Source organism: Haemaphysalis longicornis, unplaced genomic scaffold (genome assembly GCF_048455015.1).
Source record: "Haemaphysalis longicornis isolate Haplotype H1 unplaced genomic scaffold, Haemaphysalis longicornis Haplotype H1 scaffold_4, whole genome shotgun sequence".
Classification (NCBI taxonomy): Eukaryota; Metazoa; Arthropoda; class Arachnida; order Ixodida; family Ixodidae; genus Haemaphysalis; species Haemaphysalis longicornis.
The window spans coordinates 168,068,993-168,087,653 of NW_027526361.1; the positions used below are offsets into that span (position 1 = coordinate 168,068,993).

Here is an 18,661-nt window from a genome sequence, read left to right on the forward strand (position 1 = left end):
CATATGAACAGATATCAAGGGCGGAGGAGCGCAAGTCGCAGAGGAAAAGAGGGAAAACGCCGTCACCAAGGCTCTCATTGTCTTTGTAATACTCAACCAAGATTCATTGTCGCTCTTTGAAGGATTAAGCCAAGATTTAATGCCTTGTTATATCCGCCTTTACAGACTATCAAGGCTGCCGGCTCATTCGGTTTATTGATCACGCTTATGCAGTTTAGAACTAAAGCAACTATGTGAAATAGGGTCGTGTCTTATTTTGGGCACTGAGACAAGGCTCCTTGTCAGGAAACACTTCTTTATTTTCTTTGTCCAACCTAAACGCCCTATTATTCATATTAGGCTTCTAAAAATTTTCTTTACTTTTTGTTATTTTTGTCTGCTTTTTTAGCTTCCGCGTGCATTCCCACAGGTGCTTGCATCTGCTGCATGTCTCAGACGAGTAATGCTGAGCAACACTGTAGACGTTCATGTATTGATTTTCTTTGTATGAAGAAAAATTTACAAAAATTGGCCACTTAGTCTTTTCAGTGAATCGAACAATGCGGTGCGCCCTTTGCACTGACTTTAAATGAGTTCCCAAGTTATCCTTATAAATCTTTTGAAATAACTTTGTCGGCTGGTCCTACTTTTCAAACAGGTCAGTGTCATCTACACCACAGAAAAGCAAATTTGGTCTCCGGCTTCTGTCCTCCGGCTCGACCGACTTTTCCTGTAACTCATTATTTGTTTCAAAAGAATTTTGATTATATTCGCCAAAAGTGAAACTAATTTACTGACGTACTGAATGTGGTCCTGCTTGTCAAGAAGGTTTGTATTCATTTCTGCTCTCATGCTTTCAGGCTTTGCAAACCCAGTTTTTGTAGTGTCCAACCTCTGCATTATGGCCTACCGACCAATTTTCATACCTCTCAGAATGGAATGGAATGGAATGGATGACTTTACTATAGGAGGAGGCCAATAGGCCCTGTTGTGGGACACGGGGAAAAGGGGAGGGGAAGATTGTTCATATAAAGTCCGCACTGCACTGTGAGCGTTCACTTAGCAAGATATGCACAGGTGAAGTGGTGACGAGGACACTCTAATACGACCATGATTGGGGTATCCAAAAGGAGCCGTTCAGGAGCCACAAAGGGTGTGTTTGGGCGGAAATCTAGAGAGTGGGTGAATGATCCGCCATCATACTACTTTATAGAGAGCTGTTTTGAGACCAAATTATGTAATTTTCTGTAAAATTTGGGGGTTGTTTCTGACGTGTTGGACATGTTCTTCAGACGTCGTCGGGCGTACTTGCATTGTAAGGAACTGGTCGCGGTCAGTCGAGTAAGCTGAACAAGCCCAGATGAGGTGGAAAAGGTTCGGTGTATTGTTGCTGCCACAGTGGGGGCACCGAGGACTAGCAAGGTGCCTATGCGTTGTCCATTTGGAGATGACGTCCGGAGTGTAGGCCGAGTCAGCGTAGACTTTATTAGCGAAAATTTATCCTGTTCTTGGCAGGGACTGCAGAGGAGCAAGAAAACCAGGTTGTGAGGCGTGAAAATATATTTGCATAGTATCACCCTGACTCCGTAAATTCACTTGGACAACACCATCAGAACAGGGGTTTAGTTCCACATCCCCGTCGAGGAGCAACGGCCGTAGCCAATATACCACTCGATTTAAAAAAGGCGACGTTGCCTTTTAGGAAATCTCGCACTGACTAGTTCAGGATACGCAGCCAGCAGTACAAACCATCGTAGGAGGATCCGGCAACGCAATAATTTTTACTTGAATTACAAAAGGATAATAAAAATCATGCACCCTTCCGTCTAACGACGACGATGGTTGAACGCGGAGCTTTCTCGTGATGGATTCTTTGGTTGTTCAATCCCATACTGGGGGCATGTACCACATACATGTCCATACTGTGGGCATGTACCACTGCAGGCACGCACCACATTTCTGGAATGGCCACAGCAACTCTCGAATGTGACATCCGTGGGCCTGAAGTTTGGGTTTGGGGTGTACGGCGCGAATCTGTAGCCGCTGCTTGGGGCTCGCTGCGAGCATCTCGAAATTAGCAGTCGGAGAGACGCCGGCTTCGTAATGCGAGAGACGCAGGTTCAATCCCGCACACGGGAAGCGTTTATTTGCTTCACTTCGCCCACGAATATTCATCATCATCGTCAGACAAAGTTGGCTTTCCTGCAGGGCGCATTGGCGCACAAAGGCGTCAGTGACGACACTAAAGCTTCGCTTTAAATCTAACCGGCCCAAACAAGAACGGTGTCAGCCGCACCTCCGCGTGCAGACGTAATCCACGCGACGATGCAGATGATAACACCGCCGCGTACGGAAACGGCGTTTCTTCACCGACAGCAAACTGCAGGATCGTTGACCAAACGGCGTCAAAAATCTGCACAAACAAGAGTTTGAGCGGTTTGAGAGCGAACAAATGGGTTTCTCAGGAAAATGTTTTTAAAATGCTGCAGCGCCATTTATGCTGGAGGCCTTTTACTGTGTTCGGGCGCGATATTTTTTTCTAGCTTATAGAGCAACGCGTTGGATTCACTTGTACATAGTACGTACATAATTTCTCTGAAAACAAAAATGTCATTTAAATAAGCATCCAATTGCTTATGGCTGTAAGAAGCGTGAATAAATCTAACTGCGCAAAAAAACCAACTCTTCCTTACATGGGAATACAAACATCTCTTCTGCCAACGGCATTTAGCGCGTAGCAGCTTTGAAAATGATAGTAATGAAGCACATGGTTGCCGAAAACAATTACAACTGTTGTATGTCCTTATACAACTTATACATACAACTGTTGTATGTCCTTATTCGCACACAGCTTCGAAACGTTTTAAGCAACTGCTTGCCTTCGAAGTGGAACAGCATGAAGAGTTTATTTGAGCGTACACGTGGGCAACTCGTGAACTGGCGTTCCTTTAGTGAACACGGCTATGGGAGCTGGAGAAATTAACGATACAGTTGAATCTCGTTATAACAGACGCTGATATAGCGAACTATCGGCTATAGCGAACTAGATATAAACTTTGGTTGGTCGCGCTTTATTTCAATGACACATTATTTTACAACGAAATAGAAATCGCCAGAGCCACCCGCGATATCGTATAAAACGCAGACATATTCGACCAGGAGGCTGAGAACCTACTTGGAAAAACCCCCCGTAGTCCGGAACACCAAAAAATAAAAGCCCTTTTGTTTGTGGACACTGAAAATCTTCAGTCTGCTCACTTCTGCGAGTAGCCACCAGAAGCAGATCAAACCCTTCATCAAATAAATAAGGACGCAGTCCTGTTTTGTAAAGTGAACTTTGTTCTGTGGTAATTTCACGTACTCATGTTTCGGGTCATCGAGCTTTAAATGCAAGAAAGACAAAGATAAGTGTCATCTTGCTTACAGTTGGTTCGAAGCGTTAAAAAAATGCACTTTTTATCACGTATTTTTGCGCGAGCCAGATTGTGGATCGGTAATCGCCGATTTTTACCTCTACTGTTACAACGAATATCGGATATAACAAACTAAGTTGCTATCCCGGTACTTCTTCGTTATTACGAGGTTCGGCTGTATTTCTTGTCATCTGTATACAGATTAGGTTCATTCCATTTCACATAAAAATCTTTGGATCCCTTTTGTGGTGCCAGTTACGTGACGGCCGGGCTATAATGTGCTTCGAGATCTAAGAACAACTTTCGGAGTTTTAAAGCTGGAATTTCTAGTCATCTTAGTTCCCCAGTTTTTGCCACAAGCGCTTCGGCGCCTCTGCTATACACCTTTAATATTGGATGTACATTTGCTTTGCATGCATCATTTGATGATTGGATATACATAACGCCTATGTATGTCCCTGCAAGAAGGCGCGCGCGTTTCCTTTCTTGCAAGCTGTTCCCATCAACGAAACACGACGTCCGGCACGAAGTGGAGGGACAATCGAAGGCATCAGCGAAGACGGTTTTAAAGCGGCTTCGGTATCCTTTCCCCCTCAAAGGGAAGTGCGTAGTCGTGCTGCATCGCCGAAGAGGTACACCGCGTGCTGTTCCAGTTAGATGCCAGAGTGCATGAAGGGGGCGGGGCCTGGTCGCCCGTCACCGAGTATTAAAGAGCGCTCGCCGAACAGCAGCGCACAATCAGGCTGCCGGTGATTTCCATCGCAAGTCCCTCTTCACGACAAATCCACGAGCCACGCCAGCCGACCCGCACAGTCATGAGGACTACGGTGAGGAATTGGTTACAAATAACGCCGCCTTTCGTCACATCACCCGCGCGCCGAGCTTGCTCGCACCGGCTGCGCTGACTGCTTCTGCGCCGTTTGGTGGCTACTGAACACGTAGCTTTTTTGACGGCACGTAGTTTTTTGGACCCTAGCTTTTGACGGGGGCACAAAAGATGGGGTTTATACAAAATCAACCCACTTTTTCGTAGTGTTTGCGGAAACGTGTATGCAAAGTTCACGAATCCCGTTGTGGCATAGGCACTCAGGCGCAACGAAGCTAAGTTATGAGGCTTTAACAATTCCGCGTACTTTTGCTCTATTCCTCACCTGTGATAACAGCTGGGGGTTTACACGTCATTCCTGTGAGTGACATTTGATGAAGTTGCTTCGTGAATGCCACAAAAAGGCGGTATTAGATTATTCTCGGCAAGAAAATACCTTTGACATCTAGGAGGCGAACCGCAGTTGGCCGGTGTCTCAGCTTCGTAACGCCCTATTGAAAACTGTTTCCGTGGGGTGAAACCTTGAACACGTCCTCGAACACTGTGGATAAACGCTTTCCCCCGTTTTTTCGCACCTGTAAGACTGTGAAAGCTATGGTTACCACCGCGGGGCAGAGCGCCCAGGCTCTTACAGGCACTTACAGGTTCTTATTGCTTATAGGAGCGGATACCTTCAATAGTCACGTTTAGACACGCTTGTAATAATATGGCTCTCACGGAAGTTTAAAGCTAAAAATTAAACAAAGCCTGCAAATAGCCAAGATATTGCTTGAATGACGTCGCTGAAGCGCGCAAACAGTGCCCAGACACAGAAAGAAAGAAAAACATTTTGACCATCTGAGTTTTTTAAATGGCGCATAGGAGTAATCTTTGGCTTTTATCATCAGCACAGTAGGGGTTTGGGCGATTTGGTGAATCGCCCAAACCTGACGCAGGGCAGCCCAAGACTAGGGTCAAAAACACAGAACATGTGTGTCATCTTCTGTGTTTTTGTCCCTCGCCTTGGGCTGCGCTTTAACACGTCGTTCGCTTTTAGAAGCATTTCAAGTTTTCAAATAATTGAAGAGAGTGTTGGGACTCCTTGAGGTTATCCACCTTATGGTAGGGGTAGAACCATTGCCGTCTGCATTATCACAGGAATAGCAACCTGTAGGGTGCTGCCGCGTACGGAAATATTTACCCTGTGGAGCCACTAACTGATGCAATTTATATAGCACATCGAGATAGCGTTGTGCGCTTCATTACAGGCACACTGCGCTGCAGTCTGCGGGTACGGAGCTTTTGGCGACAGCCCTGCGCACACTGTGCTCCCCCGTAAATATATGTCGATATTTCAAGACCATAGTCGGGAGTTTATGATTTTTACTGAAAATTGTGCTTTCTTCCAGCTTTCGTTTCGCGATAGTGAAGCTTACGTAGTTTTGTGGGTGATGTTTTTGAGTGCTAAATACCTTTCCAGTGCTAAACACATGTTTTCGAATGTTAAATACGTTATACACACGTCAGACAATAAAACTTGGAATGAAAGAATTTACTTGAATAGGAAGGCGATTACTCGCCCTTTTTTACTTTTTTCATTGCGGAAGCATTTTGTATCTCTTTTCCAGCCATAACGCTAGACCGCTTCAAGGCATGGCGTTTGAAGTACCCTATTACGCCGTTTACGCTGAAGGGCGAAGTCTGGGAGCCGGGGGAAAAGGGAAAAAACAGGCCAGCAGAACATATGGATGCTAGGACGGATCAGGTCTGGTGACTGTCAAGAAAGCCGATTTTTTTGTGTGTGTTGAGTACAGCTTGACTATAGCTTTTCAGGGGTACAGGGACATACAAAACTGCCAAAAAAGCAATCGAAGAGCGTTTCCTACTGTTGATTACGGCTGTTCAGTCTAAACGCGAGCAAAGGGAAGCTTCAAAGAGTTTTTAAATGTTTCCTTTGTTCATCACGTTCGCGCTGAGCGCAGAAGTTTCCAGTGGCCCCCAATACTCCCACTCACCCGTTTATTCTGCGTTTCAACTCCTAAAATTGTTTTCTGCGGTGCAAGTCAGAGCGACACTGTTGGGGAGTATTCTCCGGCCTTTTTTGGTATTAATCCGGAAGCCAGAGTACGGATAAAACGCCCGCTGATAAAATTACTCTTGAAATACGACCGAGATGAAATCGCGGGAAACGCAGCGGGCGTTTTATGAAGACGTCTCTTGCATTTAGGAAGACGCGTTGTGGGCAAACTTGTACGTGCCACCGAAAATGTGAGAGCGCGAACTGAGAGGAAGCGCAAGTAGGAAGCATTTAAAAATATCCGTCCGGGTTTAGCTGAGGGAATAATTCGCGTGAAGCCATTTACCATGAGTGATGTCTACTTTCGCTTGATGAAGCCTACGATATCCCTGCCCGTGGTTCATTTTTTTCCTCCTTCAAATGACATCAAGTCATCCTTGGTACAAGCGATTTATTGGGTGAGAGCAAAATAATCAAAGGGGGAACGACCACTGCATGCGTAACCAGCACAATGGTGTGACGTAGCCACTTCAAGGAGCTGTGGAAGCCACGTTGTCGCGGTCACGTGAGCAACGTCGTTCACTCGGGCAGAGGCAGCGGTTCCTTTTAAGTGCGCAAGCACTTTGGTGGCAGCTACTGCAGTTACGCGGCGGCGTTCTAACCGAGGGAACGATGGGAAGAAACAACACTGATAGGGAAAGCAGGAGGAGAGTGGCGAGAAATTGTGAGGGGGACGGCCACTTGCCGAGGCAGCGCGAGACGCTCCTCCGAAAGTGTAAGGGGCAGGACAGTCGCCGAGGCCCCGCCGGGCACGTGTGTGAAAACCGCCCCCGGCGTCTAGTGGCGCCCGAGAAAGTAAAGGTTCTGCGTGCTACTTGTTCATCGGTCCTTCAGGTCCTTCGTCATCGTACTCGTTGCGAGGTCAGCGTTCGCTGATCACGCGATCGCTTCCTGAGACACAGCAGCTATACGCCTTGACCGAGAAGACTGCAGTTCGCGCTGCGCGCAACTTTTGTATTAGGGAGTACCGTAATCGTCCAGCATTTCTAATTTTTTTTTTCAAGCTATCGCCTACCGGGCGTAGCTGACGGGATTGTAGTAGTTGAAAGTACCCAAACGTAGTTGCTCGAGTCGCTTGAGCAAACAGCGCGAGCCCACGTATATTCCATCCTTTCACTGTTATTGTTGTTGTAGTGATATCTCAACTCCCACCGACGCCATTTTAACGCCTGTTTTTTTTTCTGCAAAAATTACCTGAAACGTACACTGACCGAATTATGTCCGTTGCTGAAGGCGTTGCTCCTAATCTGAGTGAGGTTTAAACAATGTCGTCACATATGAGCCACGTCACCAATATCCATTCTTTTGGAAAGGTCCTGTGTGCACATTGTGTTCGCATCTTTCTAACGGTGGAGAAGCATTCGAAAATGCATGGAGTCCCCAGCGGAGCTGAAACTGACCTAGAAAATGCGACGCTAAAAGTTGATGCCAAGAAACAAGCAGGGGCTCGCTGAAATATCACTAGCATATCATAAAGGGGTATGATATGCGTTCTTGTTGCGATGATTTAAGATATTACAAAAAAAACGTGTAAGAATAGCATGAGCTTTTTGGAAGCATCGCATTCTATCGAGAAAAGTAAGTAGCAAGTATTTATTTGTTGACCAAATTCTTATAATGCCATACGCCAGCATTCTGTTTTTTAGCTACTCCGCATTCTTTGTTTTTGTAAACACGTTACCCCTCTTCCTAAAATGATCATAGTTGCCATCGAAATTTGTATTTTGTTCTGTTATTGCCTTTGTGCCTGCATGTATTTGCATTTCACGTCCTTACAATACACGTCTCTTCATTTCGTCTTTGTGCTCTTTTATTTTAAAAGCCATCATATTCTTTCGCATTCATGAGCCGGCCAAAAGTAATTATTCTCTTTTTCTCCCGATTACCTAGCTTTTCATCGCGCTTGTTGCAACCGCTATTCTGGTTGTTAGCGCTGGTCACCTCGGTCACTATGGCGGCTACGGTGGCTACGGCGGCCACGGTGGTTACGGCGGGTATGGTGGCTACGGCGGCCACGGTGGCTACGGCGGTTATGGCGGACACGGCGGCTACGGAGGCTATGGCGGCTACGGTGGACACGGCGGCTACGGCGGATATGGTGGTGCATACGGAGGCTACGGTGGACACGGTGGCTACGGCGGTTACGGCGGCTACGGTCATGGCTGGTAGCAGAAGAATGTGCACAAAACACAGAGCAACTGAGTGAAAGCAATTGTTTTCATTTTGTAAATAAATGTTTTTGCAAAATCCCCAATCTAAATTTCACTTCCATAAAACAGAACACGACGTACTGCCAACCACAGAGCCATCGCCGGTGGCCGAGAACGCAGACCGCAAGCATGGAAATCCCGAACCTCACGCCGCTCACGGAGAGGGCGACTTTAAAGTTGGGGGTGGTTTAAAGACAAATAGAAACCGGTTATTATGCTCCGAATGTCTCCCCATTTTTTTATGTTTCTAACGACTATTGAAAGCGTGCGTATCTGTGTAGTATGGGAAGGTAAGTTATTGACCTCCGCAAAAGGCGAGGCCTGCAAGGGACGCTGCCTTGTTCCTCGGCAGGACAACCGCCTGGGACACAGCTGCAGGCGCACCCGGCGTCCTATACCTGCTGGCGCGCCTGCGGTGCCTTTCACTTTCCTTGGTGTGCTGTAGTTTTGGAGGGGAGAGGGGAGTCAAGGGGGGGCTTTCGGAAACTATGAAAAATACGTTCTGGGCCTCAGCAATTCGGCGTCAGTGCCGATAACTGCTGTTCAGGTGAACAATTCATTGAGTGATTCCTCTTCCAGATGTTGATGATGCATTCTCCGACACCATGAGAGTTCAGAGGACTCCGACAGCTACCAGCTCGCTAACGCCGCCAAAAAAAGTACGGAAGTGCAGCCGGGGACATCACTCAGCCATGCGTATAGCCGCCAAAGCATGGCGTACGGTGAATTTCAACCCGAACAAAGGAGCGTGACTGACAACTCAATTAGTGTCTCGAGTAGGGCCAGTTGGTTCATTCTGAACATACAAAACACCGCAAAAAACGAGGACTAATAGTGAACGGCGCAGGCTAGCGCTGCCAAACAACTGAGCGCTCGTCTGTGCTGTTCACTCTTAGTCCTGGTTTTTTGCGCGGTTTTGTGTGCACAACTCGATTCCACCCGCTTTTACTGAAAGAAGGCCTAGTCTTGAAGGCTCCCGAAGGAGTTCGTCAGCTACGACCAAATTACCTGCTTAACTTCCTAGCTCTAGACACGCGGAACATCGACCCCACCAAGTGTCGTCGTATGCACGTTTGCAGCATTGCACAAAAATCTGTTCAAGTGTGCAACCTCCTCCCATCAGTTGCGGTATTGGAGTCACCAAACCAATAGCGGTAGGTATGTAAGGTGCGAAATTTTAAGAGCGAATGCTCTTTATAAGCGACCCCAAACCATCCACCGCCGGCGTCGGCGGCGGCGTCCGCAGTGCTCTTTAAAGAAAAAACAGCATCCGGCGCCAGGTTTCGATCCGAGGACTTTGCGGGCCGCAGCGCGACGCGCTACCGACCAAGCCACGGCCGCGACGGTGACATCAGTGTTAGACGCGCCTTATATCTTTAACGCATTCAAACTACGTCGTCAGCGGCGTGCGTTGGCGACTCAGCGGCGTTATAGCGGCTTGATAACTGCGTGGTGTACACGTGATACTACAAACCCAATGGAAGAGATGGAAGAGAAGGCGGCGAGGCGTTGGGCTGCGGGGGCCGAGCGCAAGCGCCGCAAGCGGGCCGACAACCGTGCATTCGCACTTTCACATTCTCCCCCTCGGGGAAATGCGGGGGAATTTTTAATGCTATATTCAATTCAATTCAATTTAGCTTCATCATCAACAGTAGCCTATCTACGCCCATTGCACGGCAAAGGCCTCTCCCATTAATCTCCAATTAACTTAATTTAATATAATTCAATATTTTTCAGTAGTTCCCGAGAAGGCGTCCAGGACGAAACGCTGTTTTGCGTAGCTTGACGGGCCCGGGAAGCAATTGAAAGATAGGAACGGCGGTGCCGTACAGACAGACAACCTAACACGGCATACAAAGTGAGGGAGAAACGCAGCTACACTACTCATCCTGATATTAGTAGGTTTGAAAGCAGGTTTTCATACACACCTATGGTAAATTAAACTATGCACTTCAAGTTGCTAATGAAAGGAAGAGAAAGCGAACGCACAAAAATGTATCTGTAACAAAAGAACATTATGCACAAGCTAAAAACGCCAGCAACAAAAATGTACAGGTTTACAAAATATTGTCGCTTTTCTTTGAATGTCCGGAAATGGTAGGTGTTTAGAACGAATAAAAGATTGTGGTAGAACATTTGAAACTTGGAATACGTTCTAAAGCAAGGTAGGAACCATTGATCCGCGCTTTTTGTGGCAACACATTCGATATTGGCTATCAAAGAGGCAACTGAAACCAAAAAAAAACATCTCTGGGTACTGGATGAAAAAACAAAACAAGCGCAGTAATTGGAAGTTGTACAGGTTTTGCACAACTGTTACACCAAGGATTTTGTACAAGCAAATGTTACACCAAGGACTTTACATTCGTCACAACCGCAATATTTGCACCACCGCAACTAAACTTTTTATCAGACCTGATTTCTTATTGCCTCCGCGGAAAATATTACTTTGGTTTTTGAAGGATTAATTCGAATACAGTTACACTGCGACCACCGGAGCAGTTTGTCAAGTACAGCGTTACACTTCTCGCACACGTCATTAACATTCATTCAATAAAACAGCAAGATACTATCATCAGAGAATATGCTGTATTTGACCGATGTGTCACATCGATTAACGCCGAACTTGAAAATTTCACTTCCTTCTTTCTAGAAGACTTTTCCCAAAGAACGATAAATGAAAATTGGCTGCTGTTCAGAAATAAAGTGACAGAACTTGTTACGAAGCTCATACCACTGCGGAATATTGCGAGTAACAACAAATAAACCTGGTTTACGCCAACATTGAAACGCTTGCTTAACTAAAAGAAGCGTGTTTACCGCCAAGCCAAGCGTTGGAAGTCTTCTCAAAATGGAAGGTTTATAAAAACGTGGCTGACGAATCCGCGCGGGCGCTGTCTGCGGCAAAGCATTTCTTTTTTCACCACATGCTACCATCAATGCTCCGCCACAATCCCCGTAAATTTTGGCAGGTCGTAAACGGAGGCGATAAGAAACATATTGAACTCGCCACCAAAACGGGCGAAATTGTTCCCATTGAGCATGTTTGTATCGCCCTCAACAATGCATTTTCTTCATTTTTTTAACACTACACCGGCTGTACTTTCAGGCGTTCAAGCTCGTGATTTCGTTGCGATGGATTGTGTACATGTTGAATGGGCAGGCATGCGCAAATAATTTTTAACTTTAAAATTTCTTCTTCCTCAGGCATCGACGGTATATCTCGTAAATTCTTGAAAAACACCCAAGTTTATTCCTCCATTATATTGTCGAGACTTTTTGCGCAGTCATTAGAAGAGGGTGTTCTCCCGGTCGACTGGAAGGTGGGGAAGGTGGTTCCCTTTTTTTAAATCAGGTAACGTTCATAATCCCCAAAATTATCGCCCCATTTCATTAACGAGTGTCCCATGCAAACTTCTTGAAAATGCCATTTATACTCACGTCGTAAGCGTCCTTGAAGGTAACGGGTTTTTTTGGACTTCACCAGCACGGATTTAGGAAATATATTCATGCGAGACACAGCTTCTTGCCTTCACTAACGATTTATTTTCAGTCGCTGATCACTCGTCCAGTGTCGATTGTATATTCATAGATTTCGAAAAAGCATTTGATACCGCCTGCCACAAGTTACTTCTCCGGAAACTAAACATACTAAACATTGATGCGAATGCCTTAAAGTGGATTGAATGTTTTCTGTAAAACCGCACCCAGTTTGTAACAGCTAACGACTACAGTTCCCCGGCTAGCCCTCTAACATCCGGCGTTCCACATAGTTCAGTTCTTGGTCCCTTACTATTTCTTATTTATATTAACGACTTACCTAATGCGATTATATCGGCCATTAAACTATTTGCCGACGATTGTGTGATTTACCGTGCAATCAGGACTAACCCAGATCCCCATGCCATTCAGACTCACCTGGATCTCATTTCATCATGCTGCGACACGTGGCTAATGAGGTTAAACGTTAATGAGGCTAAGGGTAAAGCAATGTGGAATTCACGTTGCAGTTCTCATGATGTACCATGTGACTACACACCTAAACAGAGGTACCTCCATCACGTCTCTTCCTACAAGTACCTTGCCGTGTATATTTCTAGCAATCTTTCTTGGCATACACATGCCGAATACATTCCAAATAACGCAAGTCGCCCTTCAGGTTACTTACGCAGAAACTTTTCTTTAGCCACGACTAACCTCAAGCTTTTATTTTATCAAACATAGGTAAGACCTAAGTTTGAATATGCCGCATCGATCTGGGATCCTCATACTAACTGCCTCATTCACAGCATCGAGGCGATACAGAAACGTTCCGTTCGTTTTATCTTGTCGAACGTTTTTCGTACGACAAGTGTTCCCACAATGCAAGCGAATCTTCACTTACCCGCTCTTTCACTGCGCCGTAAAATCTCTCGGCTTTGCCTTTCCCATAAGATATTTCATTGTATTCCCTAACTCAGCAACGTTCTCTTTCAGCGCCCATCTACATATCCCCTAGCAAGTATCATCAGTTCAATGTAGGCGTTCTCAGCGCCCGCACCAATCTGTATTTCGAATCAATTATTCCGACGACTGCCAGTGAGTGGAACCACCTTCTACCCTCTGTTGCCGCTATCACTGGCGTCACATTGTTTAAAAATGCGCTTGCTAACCATTCCATGCAAGTTCACCAATATACCTACACGGTCATTGCTGTTTTTGTTCGGTTATTTTGTGCCTGTGATTCATTGACGCAACCACGCTGAGTAGTAAATTTTTTTGTGAATCTGCCGTTGTAACTGCCCTGTATCTTGCTTATTTTACCGTTTTGTTATAGTTCATTTACCTTTCAGACTGCCATTGCATGTCTGTATATCGTATATGCTGCTTCTTAGTTTCCCCAAACCTTGTACACCCGCTCATCTCTGTAATTCTTCGGCCCGTAGAGTATATATATATATATATATATATATAAATATAAATATATATATATCTATATATATATATATGTAAATATATATATATATATATATATATATATATATATATAGAGAGAGAGATACGGGACGAGGGACTCGGTAAAGATACATATCAAGGTTGCAGTCGTCATTGCCAGTGCTATTCGGCTTTTTTCGAAATATATAATAGGGCCGAATGACGTGTGCTTGTCACGTTTCTTTGATTCATTGATAAATAAGCGAAAATATAAGTCGAGAAAAAATCCGCCGTTTTCCGGGAGCGGGACTCGAACCCACATCTCCGCATAACCGGTGCGGTGCGTTAACCAATTACGCTATCCCCACAGCGGCTTCTCTCTCGACTTTAAGGCGGGGGTTTATATTTACAAGAGCTCTGAGGCCGGTCAACTAGCGCCGCCCCTCGACTACCGCGGGAGACGTAGAACGTCTTCTTTCCCAGCGGCCGCCACGTAGAACGTGGTCGGAGGTCGGGGTTAGCAATTGGCATATCCGAACTGCTGGAGCCAGTGCCTCGTAATGCATGTAGCAGAACAGAGAGATACGGGACGAGGGACTCGGTAAAGATACATATCAAGGTTGCAGTCGTCATTGCCAGTGCTATTCGGCTTTTTTCGAAATATATAATAGGGCCGAATGACGTGTGCTTGTCACGTTTCTTTGATTCATTGATAAATAAGCGAAAATATAAGTCGAGAAAAAATCCGCCGTTTTCCGGGAGCGGGACTCGAACCCACATCTCCGCATAACCGGTGCGGTGCGTTAACCAATTACGCTATCCCCACAGCGGCTTCTCTCTCGACTTTAAGGCGGGGGTTTATATTTACAAGAGCTCTGAGGCCGGTCAACTAGCGCCGCCCCTCGACTACCGCGGGAGACGTAGAACGTCTTCTTTCCCAGCGGCCGCCACGTAGAACGTGGTCGGAGGTCGGGGTTAGCAATTGGCATATCCGAACTGCTGGAGCCAGTGCCTCGTAATGCATGTAGCAGAACAGAGAGATACGGGACGAGGGACTCGGTAAAGATACATATCAAGGTTGCAGTCGTCATTGCCAGTGCTATTCGGCTTTTTTCGAAATATATAATAGGGCCGAATGACGTGTGCTTGTCACGTTTCTTTGATTCATTGATAAATAAGCGAAAATATAAGTCGAGAAAAAATCCGCCGTTTTCCGGGAGCGGGACTCGAACCCACATCTCCGCATAACCGGTGCGGTGCGTTAACCAATTACGCTATCCCCACAGCGGCTTCTCTCTAGACTTTAAGGCGGGGGTTTATATTTACAAGAGCTCTGAGGCCGGTCAACTAGCGCCGCCCCTCGACTACCGCGGGAGACGTAGAACGTCTTCTTTCCCAGCGGCCGCCACGTAGAACGTGGTCGGAGGTCGGGGTTAGCAATTGGCATATCCGAACTGCTGGAGCCAGTGCCTCGTAATGCATGTAGCAGAACAGAGAGATACGGGACGAGGGACTCGGTAAAGATACATATCAAGGTTGCAGTCGTCATTGCCAGTGCTATTCGGCTTTTTTCGAAATATATAATAGGGCCGAATGACGTGTGCTTGTCACGTTTCTTTGATTCATTGATAAATAAGCGAAAATATAAGTCGAGAAAAAATCCGCCGTTTTCCGGGAGCGGGACTCGAACCCACATCTCCGCATAACCGGTGCGGTGCGTTAACCAATTACGCTATCCCCACAGCGGCTTCTCTCTCGACTTTAAGGCGGGGGTTTATATTTACAAGAGCTCTGAGGCCGGTCAACTAGCGCCGCCCCTCGACTACCGCGGGAGACGTAGAACGTCTTCTTTCCCAGCGGCCGCCACGTAGAACGTGGTCGGAGGTCGGGGTTAGCAATTGGCATATCCGAACTGCTGGAGCCAGTGCCTCGTAATGCATGTAGCAGAACAGAGAGATACGGGACGAGGGACTCGGTAAAGATACATATCAAGGTTGCAGTCGTCATTGCCAGTGCTATTCGGCTTTTTTCGAAATATATAATAGGGCCGAATGACGTGTGCTTGTCACGTTTCTTTGATTCATTGATAAATAAGCGAAAATATAAGTCGAGAAAAAATCCGCCGTTTTCCGGGAGCGGGATTCGAACCCACATCTCCGCATAACCGGTGCGGTGCGTTAACCAATTACGCTATCCCCACAGCGGCTTCTCTCTCGACTTTAAGGCGGGGGTTTATATTTACAAGAGCTCTGAGGCCGGTCAACTAGCGCCGCCCCTCGACTACCGCGGGAGACGTAGAACGTCTTCTTTCCCAGCGGCCGCCACGTAGAACGTGGTCGGAGGTCGGGGTTAGCAATTGGCATATCCGAACTGCTGGAGCCAGTGCCTCGTAATGCATGTAGCAGAACAGAGAGATACGGGACGAGGGACTCGGTAAAGATACATATCAAGGTTGCAGTCGTCATTGCCAGTGCTATTCGGCTTTTTTCGAAATATATAATAGGGCCGAATGACGTGTGCTTGTCACGTTTCTTTGATTCATTGATAAATAAGCGAAAATATAAGTCGAGAAAAAATCCGCCGTTTTCCGGGAGCGGGACTCGAACCCACATCTCCGCATAACCGGTGCGGTGCGTTAACCAATTACGCTATCCCCACAGCGGCTTCTCTCTCGACTTTAAGGCGGGGGTTTATATTTACAAGAGCTCTGAGGCCGGTCAACTAGCGCCGCCCCTCGACTACCGCGGGAGACGTAGAACGTCTTCTTTCCCAGCGGCCGCCACGTAGAACGTGGTCGGAGGTCGGGGTTAGCAATTGGCATATCCGAACTGCTGGAGCCAGTGCCTCGTAATGCATGTAGCAGAACAGAGAGATACGGGACGAGGGACTCGGTAAAGATACATATCAAGGTTGCAGTCGTCATTGCCAGTGCTATTCGGCTTTTTTCGAAATATATAATAGGGCCGAATGACGTGTGCTTGTCACGTTTCTTTGATTCATTGATAAATAAGCGAAAATATAAGTCGAGAAAAAATCCGCCGTTTTCCGGGAGCGGGACTCGAACCCACATCTCCGCATAACCGGTGCGGTGCGTTAACCAATTACGCTATCCCCACAGCGGCTTCTCTCTCGACTTTAAGGCGGGGGTTTATATTTACAAGAGCTCTGAGGCCGGTCAACTAGCGCCGCCCCTCGACTACCGCGGGAGACGTAGAACGTCTTCTTTCCCAGCGGCCGCCACGTAGAACGTGGTCGGAGGTCGGGGTTAGCAATTGGCATATCCGAACTGCTGGAGCCAGTGCCTCGTAATGCATGTAGCAGAACAGAGAGATACGGGACGAGGGACTCGGTAAAGATACATATCAAGGTTGCAGTCGTCATTGCCAGTGCTATTCGGCTTTTTTCGAAATATATAATAGGGCCGAATGACGTGTGCTTGTCACGTTTCTTTGATTCATTGATAAATAAGCGAAAATATAAGTCGAGAAAAAATCCGCCGTTTTCCGGGAGCGGGACTCGAACCCACATCTCCGCATAACCGGTGCGGTGCGTTAACCAATTACGCTATCCCCACAGCGGCTTCTCTCTCGACTTTAAGGCGGGGGTTTATATTTACAAGAGCTCTGAGGCCGGTCAACTAGCGCCGCCCCTCGACTACCGCGGGAGACGTAGAACGTCTTCTTTCCCAGCGGCCGCCACGTAGAACGTGGTCGGAGGTCGGGGTTTAGCAATTGGCATATCCGAACTGCTGGAGCCAGTGCCTCGTAATGCATGTAGCAGAACAGAGAGATACGGGACGAGGGACTCGGTAAAGATACATATCAAGGTTGCAGTCGTCATTGCCAGTGCTATTCGGCTTTTTTCGAAATATATAATAGGGCCGAATGACGTGTGCTTGTCACGTTTCTTTGATTCATTGATAAATAAGCGAAAATATAAGTCGAGAAAAAATCCGCCGTTTTCCGGGAGCGGGACTCGAACCCACATCTCCGCATAACCGGTGCGGTGCGTTAACCAATTACGCTATCCCCACAGCGGCTTCTCTCTCGACTTTAAGGCGGGGGTTTATATTTACAAGAGCTCTGAGGCCGGTCAACTAGCGCCGCCCCTCGACTACCGCGGGAGACGTAGAACGTCTTCTTTCCCAGCGGCCGCCACGTAGAACGTGGTCGGAGGTCGGGGTTAGCAATTGGCATATCCGAACTGCTGGAGCCAGTGCCTCGTAATGCATGTAGCAGAACAGAGAGATACGGGACGAGGGACTCGGTAAAGATACATATCAAGGTTGCAGTCGTCATTGCCAGTGCTATTCGGCTTTTTTCGAAATATATAATAGGGCCGAATGACGTGTGCTTGTCACGTTTCTTTGATTCATTGATAAATAAGCGAAAATATAAGTCGAGAAAAAATCCGCCGTTTTCCGGGAGCGGGACTCGAACCCACATCTCCGCATAACCGGTGCGGTGCGTTAACCAATTACGCTATCCCCACAGCGGCTTCTCTCTCGACTTTAAGGCGGGGGTTTATATTTACAAGAGCTCTGAGGCCGGTCAACTAGCGCCGCCCCTCGACTACCGCGGGAGACGTAGAACGTCTTCTTTCCCAGCGGCCGCCACGTAGAACGTGGTCGGAGGTCGGGGTTAGCAATTGGCATATCCGAACTGCTGGAGCCAGTGCCTCGTAATGCATGTAGCAGAACAGAGAGATACGGGACGAGGGACTCGGTAAAGATACATATCAAGGTTGCAGTCGTCACTGCCAGTGCTATTCGGCTTTTTTCGAAATATATAATAGGGCCGAATGACGTGTGCTTGTCACGTTTCTTTGATTCATTGATAAATAAGCGAAAATATAAGTCGAGAAAAAATCCGCCGTTTTCCGGGAGCGGGACTCGAACCCACATCTCCGCATAACCGGTGCGGTTAACGCACCGCACCGGTTATGCGGAGATGTGGGTTCGAGTCCCGCTCCCGGAAAACGGCGGATTTTTTCTCGACTTATATTTTCGCTTATTTATCAATGAATCAAAGAAACGTGACAAGCACACGTCATTCGGCCCTATTATATATTTCGAAAAAAGCCGAATAGCACTGGCAATGACGACTGCAACCTTGATATGTATCTTTACCGAGTCCCTCGTCCCGTATCTCTCTGTTCTGCTACATGCATTACGAGGCACTGGCTCCAGCAGTTCGGATATGCCAATTGCTAACCCCGACCTCCGACCACGTTCTACGTGGCGGCCGCTGGGAAAGAAGACGTT

General features: G+C 47.0%; 1 protein-coding gene across 1 annotated transcript; it reads left to right on the forward strand.

The window, feature by feature from the left end:
* The first annotated feature begins 4,141 nt into the window (after positions 1 to 4,141).
* Positions 4,142 to 8,520, forward strand: LOC144180661 (uncharacterized). Its single transcript, XM_077708966.1, has 2 exons — positions 4,142 to 4,219; positions 8,165 to 8,520. Exons 1-2 carry the CDS (start codon positions 4,208 to 4,210, stop codon positions 8,441 to 8,443), a joined length of 291 nt encoding a protein of 96 aa, XP_077565092.1. The 5' UTR covers positions 4,142 to 4,207; the 3' UTR covers positions 8,444 to 8,520.
* The last annotated feature ends 10,141 nt before the right edge of the window (positions 8,521 to 18,661 follow it).